Source organism: Protopterus annectens, chromosome 4.part0 (assembly GCF_019279795.1).
Source record: "Protopterus annectens isolate FY-2018-M chromosome 4.part0, PAN1.0, whole genome shotgun sequence".
Classification (NCBI taxonomy): Eukaryota; Metazoa; Chordata; order Ceratodontiformes; family Protopteridae; genus Protopterus; species Protopterus annectens.
Window position 1 is genome coordinate 1,212,199,506 of NC_056733.1, and position 13,914 is coordinate 1,212,213,419.

Sequence of the window (13,914 nt, forward strand, 5' to 3'; positions counted from 1 at the left end):
CGTTATAATATCAAATTCATCCAAAACATCTGCTTTGTCATCTGGCTTGCATGTATATGTTGCCCTTTAGGGATATTTTTCTTAATAAAAAACGGATGGTTACTTTGATAATGTAAATACCCATTGGTAAATGGTTCTTTCCTGTAAATCCTACTATCAAACCAGTTGTTACCTTCATTCCAACTCACGCAAACATCCAAAAAATTAATACTTAGTCCACTCTAAGTATTTGAGGTTTATTAAGGGCGGATTTTTTGGATGTTTGCTTGAGCTGGAATGATGGTAACAACTGGTTTGATAGTAGAACAGACAGGAAAGAAACATTTACCAATGGGTATTTACATTATCAAAGTAACCGTCTGTTTTTTATTAAGAAAAATATCCCTAAAGGGCAATATATACATGCAGGCTGGATGAAAACGGACGAAGCAGATGTTTTGGATTAATTTGATATTATAACAGATATGTTTGAAGTTTTCTCTGACTTTTATTGACCATCAGTAACCTTTGTCTGCTTCTGGTTTGATTTGTCTACTGGGCTTTGGTGCACGTATTTTTTCCTGGTTTTGTGGTATTTGCGTAATTCCTGATGGCTGAAGTGGAGAATGATCCTTTATTGGACCTGACAGCACACTCTACACCATCTGTGGGAGAGACCAGTTTGCCACCGCTTTTAGTAGCTTCCATGTCTGACATCCAAAAATCACATAAAGTGCTGCTATTCAAGCAAAATGGAGCTGGGAGAGTTGTCACAGCTCTGAAGACAAACAGGTGACTGTTATTGATCTAAACACCAGGGATTCATCAAATAGGTATGAAATCAATCGAGAAACTGTAACGGGGACAATGCAATATGATAACATCCGTTCGGTTTTGGATAGCCAATATGATCCTTTTGTACAAGCTGATTATAAAACCACTAGAGTAAAAACTGAGGACTATCATAACAAATGTGAGAAATTGGGCAGACTCCTGAAAAAATATAGGTCCCTTGATCTTGAAAATAAATATTTTGAAAGATGCATTGAGCTGGCAGTGGTACCAAAGGGCTTAAGATTTTTTAAATGCCCTAATGGTATCACATCTGAGGGCCCTTTCTTTAATGAGTTGACTGTGTTCTTTAATGGTGCCGGCTTGCAACTAAAAAAATTGTTGCTAGATAATAATATTAAGAAAATCGATGCCCTTAAATATGAAATTTTGAGGGTTGATGAAGTAAACTCATTGGCCAAGGAGTTCAATGATGGGACTTATGAACGAGTTCTAAAAGATGTTAAGCAAAATGAAAATTATGTGGTTACTCAAAAAACACAACAAATTATTGAGAGATGTCACTGCTTACGAAAATAATACTGCCTCTGAATCTTTTGACCCTTTATATCAAAGGAATATTAAGAATAAAAATCATAACATTTCATTAGGTGTAACTAAACCCTTTTAAAGATCACAGTTTGCTTTAAATAAGCCTGTTATCCATACTACCCGCCAGAAGGTGAACAGCCAATCAAAACTATCGGCGTGGTGACGAGGTTTTTTTAGTTCTGGCGGACTTCTTTGGTAAACGAGTGTGAAGTGGTAGACAAACAGCAAGGTCCAGGTAACAACGATTTTCCTGACAAGACAACGACTCAGTTACTAATGGTGCAAGACCAAATATTTTTTTTTACCCAAAAGGGAAAACAGAATTACAAGAGGGAGAATGGTGAGAACGAGGGATCTGACCACATCAGAGCCCTCCATCGACGAACAGTGAGAAACAGGACTGAGAACTTTGATTTAATTAAATTATTGGACATTGTGTTTACGGATGCTCAGATTCAGGTATTGAAATAAGGATTTAATTTTGTTCCTACAAAAAGGGCTAACTATGATAAAACAGTAACAGATTTCAAGCAATTTGCACGTAAGTTAAACTTGCAGTACTTATATAAAAATGTTAAACAAGTTTCCGTCAATTTTGTGAAACCTTCCTGCTTTACTCCAAGTTTATATCATACTATAAATGAGTTTGACGAAATCTGTTTGCAGGATATCAAGAAATGTTTAAATAACAAATGCAGAAGGTGGTTTGATAATTTATCATTGAATGTAAGGCTTTAAAAGAATTAAGGAGTTTTAAAAATTTGAGATATATGAAAAGTGGTAAAGGTGGGAATATGGTTATTATAAATGTCGATCAATACAAGGAAAGTATGTTACATTTGTTAAACAATGAAGATGAATATGTTCAGGTTAACATTCAAGTCATACAGCGAAGTTATAAATATATATATATATATATATATATATATATATATATATATTCATTTTTATATGATGCTTTAATGAATGAGGAAATGGACTTGCATATGTATAATTTTTGCCTAATTGAAAAACCAAAAGTAGGGGTACTATTTGGTATCCTGAAGATCCATAAAACCCCTGTGAATCCTCCATTTAGACCTATAGTGTCTTCTCCACAAGCTGTGACAGAGGGTATTTCACTGGTCATAGGTACCATTTTGAATCCAGTAATACAAAAACGAAATTCATATTTAAAAGATTCATGGGATTTTTTTGGAGAAAATAAGGGGATTTTCACAGGGTTTTGGATTTGACATCAATCAACATTTGATGTTAATTGTAGATGTGGTTTCTTTATTCACTAGTATTCTACATACAGAGGGAATTGAAGCAGTAAGAATGTTTTTGTGTAAGAATACATCTTTGGGACATAGTAATATTAATTTGTTGTGTAGCTTAATAGAGTTAGTTTTAAACAACAACTTTTTTCTGTTCAATAACCCCTATTATAAACAGATAAAAGGGGTAACCATGGGGTCTCCGGCAGCTCTGGCATACGCAAATATAGTAATAGCTTTTTGGGCGACTACTGTTCTAACGCAATTGTATAAAAAATATAATATACATTATTATTCTAGATTTGTGGATGACTTGTTTTTTATTTTAGAGGCAAGTCACACAGAGGTAGATAATTTTGTTGCTGACATTAATTATATGTCTAAGTATATGAGGTTTGTTAAGGGCAGATGTGGACTAAGTATTAATTTTTTGGATGTTTGCTTGAGTTGGAATGAAGGTAACAACTGGTTTGATAGTAGAATATACAAGAAAGAAACATTTACCAATGGGTGTTTACATTATCAAAGTAACCATCCATTTTTTATTAAGAAAAATATCCCTAAAGGGCAATATATACATGCAAGCCGGATGACAACAAACGAAGCAGATGTTTTGGATGAATTGGATATTATAAAAGATATTTGTGGAAAAGTTGTAAGTCCATACGCTATTCAGCTCAACTGGTACACTCTTTTATTGAAGAAGTAACAACAGACAGTTTATAAACAGCACAACTGAATTTTTGTTTAAATAGCCTCCAAAGCTTACAATTGGTCAGGAGTTTAATTAGCTTTTCTATAAACTAAAATTCATAAATATATAAACTTTCATTCATTAGTTATATATTGATTTAAAAACAGAAAATATAAAATTTTCTTAATAAATATATTACAAGTTGATAAAAGAGAACATGAATGACTTAACCCATAGGCACAGAAAAATTTATTCATAAGCACAATAGCATTTAGTTATGGGAAGACACCTTCTTTTTATATACAAAGTTTATTTGGGTCTATATATCCTCCTATTTTTTCATTCTAGTGTCCTGTTAACCATGTCAGTTTTGAGCTGTGTGGACTAATTCTCGGGCTATAGTAAACAGCACATACATGGGATTGATTATAAAAGATATGTTTGAAGTTTTCTCCGACTTTTATTGATCATCAGTAACTGGATGGGTGACATTAAATTCACCAAACAAAATAGCCAGCACCCAGGAGTGGAAATCAATGTCGTTTATTATTGAAATGTGGCAACACCATGAAATGATGTGCAAAGCACAAAATTCAGACCAGTTTCGGCAGTGTAACTAACTTCCTCAGTGATAACAATACATAGAAAACGTGATATTTATACACATCACACCCAGAAATTACCTCCTACTGGTGCATCACAATTTGTCATTAATACCAGGCTGAAAAAGTCCTCCCAATCTGATAATCCAACTTTTTTCTTTTTGGTTGAGTAAAGTGTGGCAGCACATTTTGTAACTTCTATCACCCATTATTCTATCAATAACTAATGTGGTGTTGCCACATTCCAATAATAAACGATATTGATTTCCACTCCTGGGTTCTGGCTATTCTGTTTGGTGTTTTGCAGTATTTTGAGCCTTTGCACCTGCCGTGCTTGCAGAGGATTGTGTTTGACTTTGACCTTCAATTCACCCCAGGGTGGCATCTATATCCCTCATGAACAGGGGCAGTCTGTGCTGATCACAGAATTGCTCTGCTAACAATGACCATCTAGCTAATAAGAGTACTTAGGTTATTACATGGCTAGGCTTGTAATGGCCCTAGGGCCATTAACGTAGTAACCTCCTATGAATCTATAAAGGTGGTTAAAAATGAGATCATCAACCTTCTGCAAAAGAGAGGTGTTCAGCAAGTCCCAGCTGCTGAAAAAAGGTTTGGTTGTTGCTGAAGATTCTTTCTGGTTTAGAGGGAAATAGATAACCATCTTAGATTTAAAAGATCTAAATAATTTCATTACTAAGATCTCATTCCACGTTATCTTGGTACAAACAATATTCCCTTGTCTAACCAACAGGGAGTGGGTATATTCTGTAGACCTCCAAGACACTTACATGTACATCAGACTAGCCAAGAAGTTTGAGGAAATTTCTACATCTCTGGGTAGGACCCAGTCATTACCAGTTTTGGGCCCTCCCATTTGGTCTTACTACAGCTCCCATAATGTTTGCAAATGTATGTCTGTGGTAGCAGTTCACCAGAAGTTGCAACGTGCAAAATAGTACCTGTCTAGATGAATGGCTCTTGGTTCAACCAATGCCAGGAGCATCTGCTGAGAGCACTGGACACTTTACTTATCATGTTCCAGAGCCTTGACATTGCAGTGAGCACTGCAAATTCACAGTTGAATCCCTCAGAGAATCTGACTTTCATGGGGTATAACCCAAACACAGTCAGATACACAGTCAGTTTACCTTGAGAGAGAATTCTGCCTATCCAGAGAACAGTGAATGTAGCCCTACAGAAATTCTCAGTACTAACCCACCATTTTCGTACCTCCTCATGCCATATTCCACTTCAGTGGACCCTTGGAAAGCAGCAGTATGAAATCTAGTAGTTTTAACATTTCATATTAGGATCTTTAAATCTTGTCATATTCCCGCCTCTTCTGTGACTTTCATCACAGATGTGTCAGCCTTTTGGTGGGGCAGCACTGTCAGTGCAGAACAGTATAACAATTGTGGTAATAATAGGCAGCCAAACTGCACATAAATCAGAGGTAAGAGCTGTGCTCCTTACCTTTCAGTCACTTCAGGATTGTCTCCCACAAGGATCTCAGGCCATTAACATGGACAGTATGTCTGCAGTGTGGTACATAAACAGAGAGCAGCAGTTCACCAGAGGTTGCAACGTACATATACCGCCTGTCTTGATTTAGCTAAGGCCTTTCACACATTCCCCCATTCAGGTATCATAGAGAAACTCTGCCAGCTGGGGATTAACCCATACATTACTAGGGTTCCTATTATGTTGTCGAAGTTTTACAATTTCGAATGGCATATGGTCGAACCCATATGTTCGAAGCTGTAAAACTTCGACAATGTAAAAAAAAAAAAGAAAGAAAAGAGTTAACAGTTGTAAAAAGGAGGGCAAGCCCCCCTGCACCCCACACACACCCCGCTCTTTATACCAATTCCGAGATCACACTACAATGTAGTAAAGGGAAAGTTTCCATTTACGCACTGTACTGCATTGTAGTGTAGTCTCGGAGTTGATATATTTAAAGAGCAGGGGTGTGGGGGGTGCAGGGGGGCTTGCCCCTCCCCCCTGCTTGCAAGACTCTGGTAAGTTTTTTCTTTTTTTTTTTTTAATGTTGTTGAAGTTTTACAACTTTGAATGTATGGTTTCGACCATATTACGTTCAAAGTTGTTATACTTCGACAACGTAATAGGACCCACATTACTAGACTTACAGAGAGGCCAGGTAAGTGTGGAAACTGACTGTGTTAGCAAACTACTTTGTGATAGCAGCTTATGTTGCGAGTCAAACCAGTTATCTGTTGGATAGATTCAGTCATTCCCTTTGATGTCACAGAAGTGATCCTTGAGTTTGTCAGTTGCACAGAGATGCTTCAGCACTGCAGGAAATGTTACTTTGATTTTTTTCCCCCCCCCAGATAATTCAAATGGCAAGGCTTATTCATCCTCATGTCCCTTTTGAGAAAGTGGCCTAGGGATGCTGTAGTCCACAACTGGCCCTGTGGACTATTGTATGCTTTTCCTACTTTCCCAAATAACCCATGTTCATACAGAAAGCTAGAGCAAGCAAGTACAAAGTCATTCTCATAGCTCTAGTTTGGCCTTGGTAGGCTTGTTTGTCCTTGTTGTAGCCTCGTCCTCTGGAGAGGCATCTCCAGCCAAGATACTTTTCAGAATCATAACCTTAAATGAACCTCAACTCTCTCAGACTAACCCCTTAGCTTTTACTCTTACAGTGATGGCCGGGGACACTGCTAGCCCTCCTACCATTGCCCTTATGTCTAAGAGGTTCCACACCCAGAGGTTCAACACAAGGAAAACTTACAAAGGAAATGCATAAGTTTGCAGTATGGGCAATCTCCAGGGTTTTATATCTCTTTCACATCCTCTTACGTTTTTATGGATTTCTTCTTTCACATCTTTGATTTAAGTTGTTTTAATTTTTTATCAGTCAGAGTGCTTCTTTTAACTATGTCTGGTTTTCACTAGGGTTTCCAATACATCAGTATGGATTCTGTTAAGGTATGTAAAGCCTTCAGTAAAGTCATTTTCTGCACTTGGCTACCATTAAAAAATCTGCTGTCTTCACAAAACTAATTTTTTTTACTGGAGAAATTAACTCTACTTTTGAACCAACATCATTATGACACCTAATGCATTTATCCTGGAAGACCCTCTTTATGATGACAATTACCTCAGCAAGATGAATGCCCAAACTTCAGGCTTTATTACTGATTTTCAGTATGTGAACTTCCATAAGGACAGGATGACAAATTCTTCTAGCCCATCCCTTAGTCCAGAAGCAGAAAAACTCATTTAAATCAATCAGTTAATCTTCCCATCTTTTTACCAAGTTATTCCAATTAAGAATATCTCTTGCTTTGTCTAGAGATTCACAGGCAACGGGGATTCTACCTGCATAGAATGAAACCGCTCAGAAAAATAATCAGCTCTGTTTTATTTACACAAAACAAGTTGGAACAAAAACTCCAAACTGACTCAGCAAAGCGGCTTACACATTCCATGAAATTTTGTTATAAAACATATGACAAGCAATATAACGTAAGGCCCTTTTTGCTATTGCTTATATTGAAGATGTAACTTGGGCTTCTCTGTATACATTGACAAGATACTATAAATTAGGTATTTTGTCCAGGGAAAGACTTCTTTGGGGGGGCCACGATACTGTGTGGGATTATCTCAACTTTCCAAGTTGTATATGCTTGATATTCAGTCCTAGAGGTTGAAGAAGAAAATATATTTATGTACTTAATTTAATGCTAGAGCTATACAATCAAGTCTGTCTCTTCAACAAACCTGCCCATCTTCCCCAGCTGAGACTAGCACTGGAGGAAGACTTCATAGGTATACTGGCTGTTGGTTAGGAACTTAGAAACTTGGGCCTTCAGGTTAGTCCTAGAGGTAGTAGAGGATGGACTTGGATCATCTAGAACTACCATGGTAAGTACATAACTTTTGTTTCTGTAACTTTAATATCTATGAGGCTTTTTAGTGAGAATACAGAAAAGTATTTCCAGTTTTGTGCTGTCTTTTATTGAAATGTTTTTTTTTTTTTTAATGAATAGTCATTGCAGGTGTTTATGCATGTTTAAAATTAGTAGAGTCTGCTTTCTCTGCTTTTATGTCCTTTGTTTTCGGACTTGCATTGCAGTAGCAAGACTTTTACATGTTTTCTACTTATTTTGTGATAGTTTTGCATTAGTGCTTTTGTTTTCTGGCAATGACTGTACTTTTTTGCTACAGTGTAGATGGTGACCAGAAATTATGTTTTTCAGTGGTGTTTGTGCAGCTTGGATATTCAAAAGAATATCTGCTTATCTTGAAAACTCAAGTAGTTTGGTCAGATGTTTTGGTAGAAGCAAAGGATGGTTTCCAGCTATAGAATACTACCTGTGTTTGATGAAAATAAGACCTATAACAGCTGGACAAATTATGTTATCATTAGGACTCTGGTTACTGAGCTGGAAAAAAATTAAACTACACCCTTGCAGTTGCACTGTTACTGGGAGAGATGAGGACATAGTAATGGCAATTTCAGCAGAGGATTTGAGCACTAAGGAAGTCTGTCCACTAACTTGACTTGATCCTACACTTTGTAGTATAAACAGTGACCATTGTGTACAATTCTCAGTAGTATTTGTGCAGTTCAGATGTTCAAAAGAATAATCTTCACGTCTTCAAAACTTTTCGCAACCCTTTTACAATGATCAAGGCATTTGTTGTTGGTGTTTGTTTTTGTAAATGTTCTCTATTTCCCAGTAGTACAGCACTTATCCTGGAAGGCCATCTTATTATGTGACACAAGTATGTGATGCACAGGATATAAGGCACGGGTGTAGTTTACCGTAGGGAACCATATGAGTACAAGAAGGAAGTCGTTCCAAACCATAGCATGGAACCTTATTATTTTATTACACTTGTTTGAAAATGTTGTAGTTGACTTGTTATAGTACCACTCTTGTAAAGATACTTACTAGTTGGGCCTGCTGTGTAAGTATTCTGTACAGGTTACATCTTTCAGATATAGTTAACATGGTTGCATTACATCAGCAGACAGAAGAGGTGAAGCTAGGGAACATAACATTCTTTCCATTAGCTATTGCTTTTTTATTTAGTAAAACAATATGTAACTAACTAGGTTCTTTTTCCATTATGATCTGTAGCTGGAACGCAACAAGATGACACTCCTCGTCCGTCTGGACGACGTATTGTAGTACCTCCTGGTGGACGATCCAACATCACATCCCTGAGTTGAAAATCTTAAGAAGTGGAAAATAATTTCACAGTATATAAGAATTATTAAAAAATGATTACATGATGATGGTTATTTCAGCCTGAAGAAAGCGAAAAGCCTCAAGCCTTACAAGTCACAATTCAGATACAACTTTCTTTCACCACTGAGACTGTTATGTATTGTTTTCTTTTGCCTAGCCTTAACATTTCACCATGCACATGTACACCAAAGGGTCACAGTGACGGTGGTGTTTGCATTTTACTTCAAAAGGAATTGCTTTCTGCAAACTGGGACAGGCACTTCTGCAGCAGTAATTTATAGGGGACCTCAATAAAAAAAAATCTGTTGAGACTTAATATTTATGGAAGCACTATGGTTTCCATCACTTAATTGGTTGTGAAAGCAGTGTTTAGTTTAGCTGTAGCAAGAAGTATTGCTTAAATCTTCAAACATAATTATTCTTTTATTGTTTATGAGTCAAGTAAACTGATAGTTGAAGAACTGAAAAGCCATCATTACTGGTGCTTTGTGAAACTATAAGATGCACTCCTGAACCATGAAGGACAATGTTGTAAATATGCACATAATCTTATTGTAAACGAATCACTTTGCATAGATGATTTTTTATTTAAACATGTTAATTTACAAAATGCATAAACACCAGAATTCTCCAGTGAAGAAGTGTAGACAGTGCTGTCATAGAACATTTGCCATTTTTTGTGTTTGTACTTTTTCCTTGGGGGTGTTAAGGCTTTACAACAGAATAAAAATGTATACGTTTCTAAGACAGAATCATACTTTTCTTCACAACTGCTTCATTAAAGCAGATACTTGCGCAAAGGCTGGGCAACAGGCTATGAGTTCACTGCATTACAGAAGCCCAAGTGCAGCTATAATATTTTGTCAGTGACTATCTGACTATCCTTTACTCAGTACAAGGATTTGAAATGTGAATGGATGACAAAGGACTCTAACACAACTGTCACCTCTTTTTAACGACTGTGTCAGTGTATCTATTCTTTTAGTCCCTTGGGTTGGGAGAGGACTTTTTTAACTCAGCATACATATTTTTATCTTGATTTTTCATCTGAAGGTACCTGTTTTTTCTTATGTAGAATAAATACTAAATATTTTAGGAGGATAGGAAAATATTTAAAATGTTTTGATTTTTTTTACAATAAAAATTATTTCTTTCTCAGTTATACCACTGGGCAGGAGGTGAGAGCTACAACACATAGCCATGTATTACTTCAGACTGCTACTTAATGATAAAATGCCATTCATGTGCCACTTAGGTTGCAACGGGCACTAAAAAATCAGAGTTATTTCATGCAAGAGGTATATGCAAATAAATGAATTTCATAAACTTGTATAGCATGCTTCTGAAACACTGCAGTAGTCTGGTAGAACTTCTCATTACTTCCAGAAGAGATGCTAAAAGCAAATGAGTTAGAGTACATGACTCACATCATAGTTCTGTATTTATATATAATTAACTTCTTAAGAGCTGATCTGCTTATCTGATCTATTAGAGCCTTTTCTCTACCAACATGTGGGAAAACAACAATATGTAGAGTTGTTTGCATCTGAAATATAACACAAACAAGTACTGACCATCTTAAAAAAACTAAATAGGGAAGTGATGCAGCATTTCTTTCCTTATGCACACCTTTATATTCTATCCTTAATTCACATTCTGAGGCGTATGTTAGGTTATGCACTAAAAAGACTGCATAATTTTTACGTGTTACTGCTCAAAATGCCTAAATTCTGGTTTATAGGTATTTTTTTTAATTAATTTTCAACCAGGTAAGATCATTGGACACACACGTCCCCTTTTCAGTGGTAACCCAAGAGCACTGTTTGGCTAAGTGACTTTCTTCAAGTCACAAAAAAGGAAAATGAAAACTATAGGAATCAAACCCTGTACTGTGGGCTATACACAATAGTTTGTCAACAGTTTAGAGCTATAATCCCCTGTGGTGACTGCCAGATTACTTAAATCTGAGCTAGCACCACTTAGGAACAGGATTGCTTTAGCCAAAATTTTAGTGCATTTGTAGATGCAAAACATAACCATTAGTTCTTTGTACATAGCTCTCCGTTTACTCAAAATAAAGAAAAAATACTGCAAAATTAGCAATAGAATAATTAATATGTTCGAGATGAAATACATAAGTTTCTTAATCTCATTTTCAGTAGTTGCAGCCTTTCACAGAAAAAGTCTAAAGCAAGATGAAAGAACTGCCTTTTAATAACTGTGGTACATAGCTCTCAACTTCTTACTGAAGAATGAGGAACAAAAGCCAAAATCGATGAGGTACAAAGGCCTAAAATCAAATGCATTTTTTTAAATTGTTTATTTAAAAAGTTAATAGAACAACAGGCTTTGCACTAACATGCATTTTCTGATGAAAAAGTATGAAACTAATGCCTGGATTATTGACAATCTATAATCCTTGGTGATTTACCAGAATATCAAAAACATTTTAAGGGGCAGTGCAATGGTATGAGGCAAAACTGGGGATGTTCTGCAAAATCAGGAACATTTGAGAACTAAGCTCTGGTATTAGGAGTGATGGACAGGAAAGTAATAAATCTGCATAAGTCCGTTAATTTGTGTTTTACTTGTAATTGGAAGGTAGCTACTTCTATCACTATTTTATTACGCAAATAACGCGTCATTGACCTCTTTAGGGACTGTCTTTTTATAAGCTGTTTGCTTGGCAATTTTTTAAATTTCTCTAATGAGTCACACCAGTTTCAGAGGAACTTTAATATAATAGGCTGAAGTGACACGTAATCTTTTAAGAGCTGAAGCCTCTTTTTGCCTTAAAGAGGAAAAATAATATGTATGTGCCGTGTCAGAAACAGTGAATTGTATGAACTTTCCTTATGAACACAGAAGGTTGGTCGATACTTCCTTTTATCTTAATTAGTATGTCTTATTTAAAATAGCAAATGTTAGAAAAAAAAGGGATAGTAATTTCCATCAAGAAAAGAGGCATCCCAGCCTTACCTGTGTGCTTGGAAACATAACAAATGTGCTATGTCATTTGAAACATGAGGAAGGAAAGGTATTTCTAATTGTTCCTGATTTTTTGAAGCATACTGCTTATGCAGAAGGACATTAAGACTATGTTTCTGCACTCATTAATAGCTTACACAAAGTGTATTTAGTCACTTTTATAATGTTTGTTTTCACAAGAAGAAAATTGGTTACACATTTCCCACATTTAATCTGTTATAACATTTTGTACAGTGACAGCAACTTGGATTAAAATCCAGTCTGACATACCATTTCAGCACTAAGGTTTTCACTGTTCATGCACCCTTTGTTAGTTTTTAAATCAGTGTCTCAGTTTTCCATGCGGGTCTGCTTTTCTTTCTGGCCCTAAGTTCCACACAAAAATTCACTAAAAGAGCAGGTGATTTCTACCGGTGCTGTTCACCAGTGTTCCTGTGTGCCTATGGAGGCAAGATGATATACTTTGTACTCTGTCACTTGTCATTGTGCCCTTTATTGCTAGGTCCTTAAGCATGCTAGATAAATACAGAAAATATGACATGCAATGAGATTTCCAACCTAAATGCATTGGCTTTGTGTTGCTGCTTCAGCATTCAAGTAATTTCTCGAGCAAAACCATTTCCAAACCACTGCCTGCAGTTTGTTCAGGCTATACTTTTTGTAGAGATAAATAAATAAATAAGTTGTGAGGAAGGAAAGGATATATTTATCACATTTGAATAAGTACTTTTGTTCCATTCTAGTACATTTGTATTTTCTGGCTGCATCCAGGCAGTTTCTGTCACATTGTGCCTGTTCAGTTTAGAGTGCAGATAGCATTGCTTCATCTGTGTGACACAGTTCCTTAATTTCTAATTTACTGAATTACAACTGCATTTTAAGGTACTCGTATTCAAAAATTCAGCAAATTATCATTGTGGAAGTTGTTTTTTTTTTTCTCCGTCAAAAGGATGATTTTTAACAAACAAGATAATGTGCTGCAGTTGTATAATAACTCAGTTACATGTTGAAGGGTCTTGCCTTGAGGAGTTGGGGCCAGACTGAAGAATTCTTTCTGAGTAATAAGAATGGCTGACTTCAGGTTATCGTTCTCACAGCTGGCAGACATACATAAATTTGATGATTACTGGGACACTAACAATCCTGAGATACTGATAATTAATATTATGCTCTCAATATGGTATGACAGCCTGATATGAAATGGATAGTAAAAACAAATCTGCACAGGGAAATTCTGTATACTGTGTGTGTACTTTGCAACTCAAGACTCATATGAAGGAAACTACTAGTGTGGTGGGTTTTACTCTTGATTCTGTACCACTGGAAAGAACATTACATAGTGTTTCAATTAAGTTAGCAAATGCGTCAGTTACTGAATCTTAAGTAGAAATAGATATAGTTCACTGGATTTCGAGAACTGCATTGCTTATGTACCCAGTTGAGCGCATTTACACATAGCTTTCTTTTACCAGCTAACTAGCTTTGTTAAGCAACTATTTTTTGCTGAATTTATTAGTTTGTTTCTTGAGATCCTTTTTGCAGAAATACACTCTCACTTTCTTTAGGAGTTTGTTATTACTAGTTTTGGTCGTCATCGTATTTATATTTTTCACTGTTTCTAAAAATACACAGATGTGTTTTTTTTTTTTTTTTTCTTCAGACAATGGATGAAGAGAGTGCAGCCTCCTAATATCACTGCTTTCAAAGTATTTGTTTTTAACACTAGCTTGAAGTAAATAGCTACCTCTAAGCTTTCAGAGTGTGCTGTCCCAGTTTTG

At 36.0% G+C, this 13,914-nt stretch overlaps 1 protein-coding gene across 2 annotated transcripts in view; it reads left to right on the plus strand.

The window, feature by feature from the left end:
* The window catches only part of LOC122799823 (dihydropyrimidinase-related protein 3), a 1,038,656-nt gene that overhangs the window by 1,024,360 nt on the left and 382 nt on the right, over positions 1–13,914 (plus strand). For both annotated transcript variants that reach the window (XM_044069139.1, XM_044069140.1), the window contains exon 14: positions 9,038–13,914. This exon is cut by the window's right edge and continues 382 nt beyond it. In XM_044069139.1, the coding sequence (XP_043925074.1) occupies positions 9,038–9,129 (92 nt within the window). In that variant the 3' untranslated portion in view covers positions 9,130–13,914. The remainder of the gene's footprint in view (positions 1–9,037) is intronic.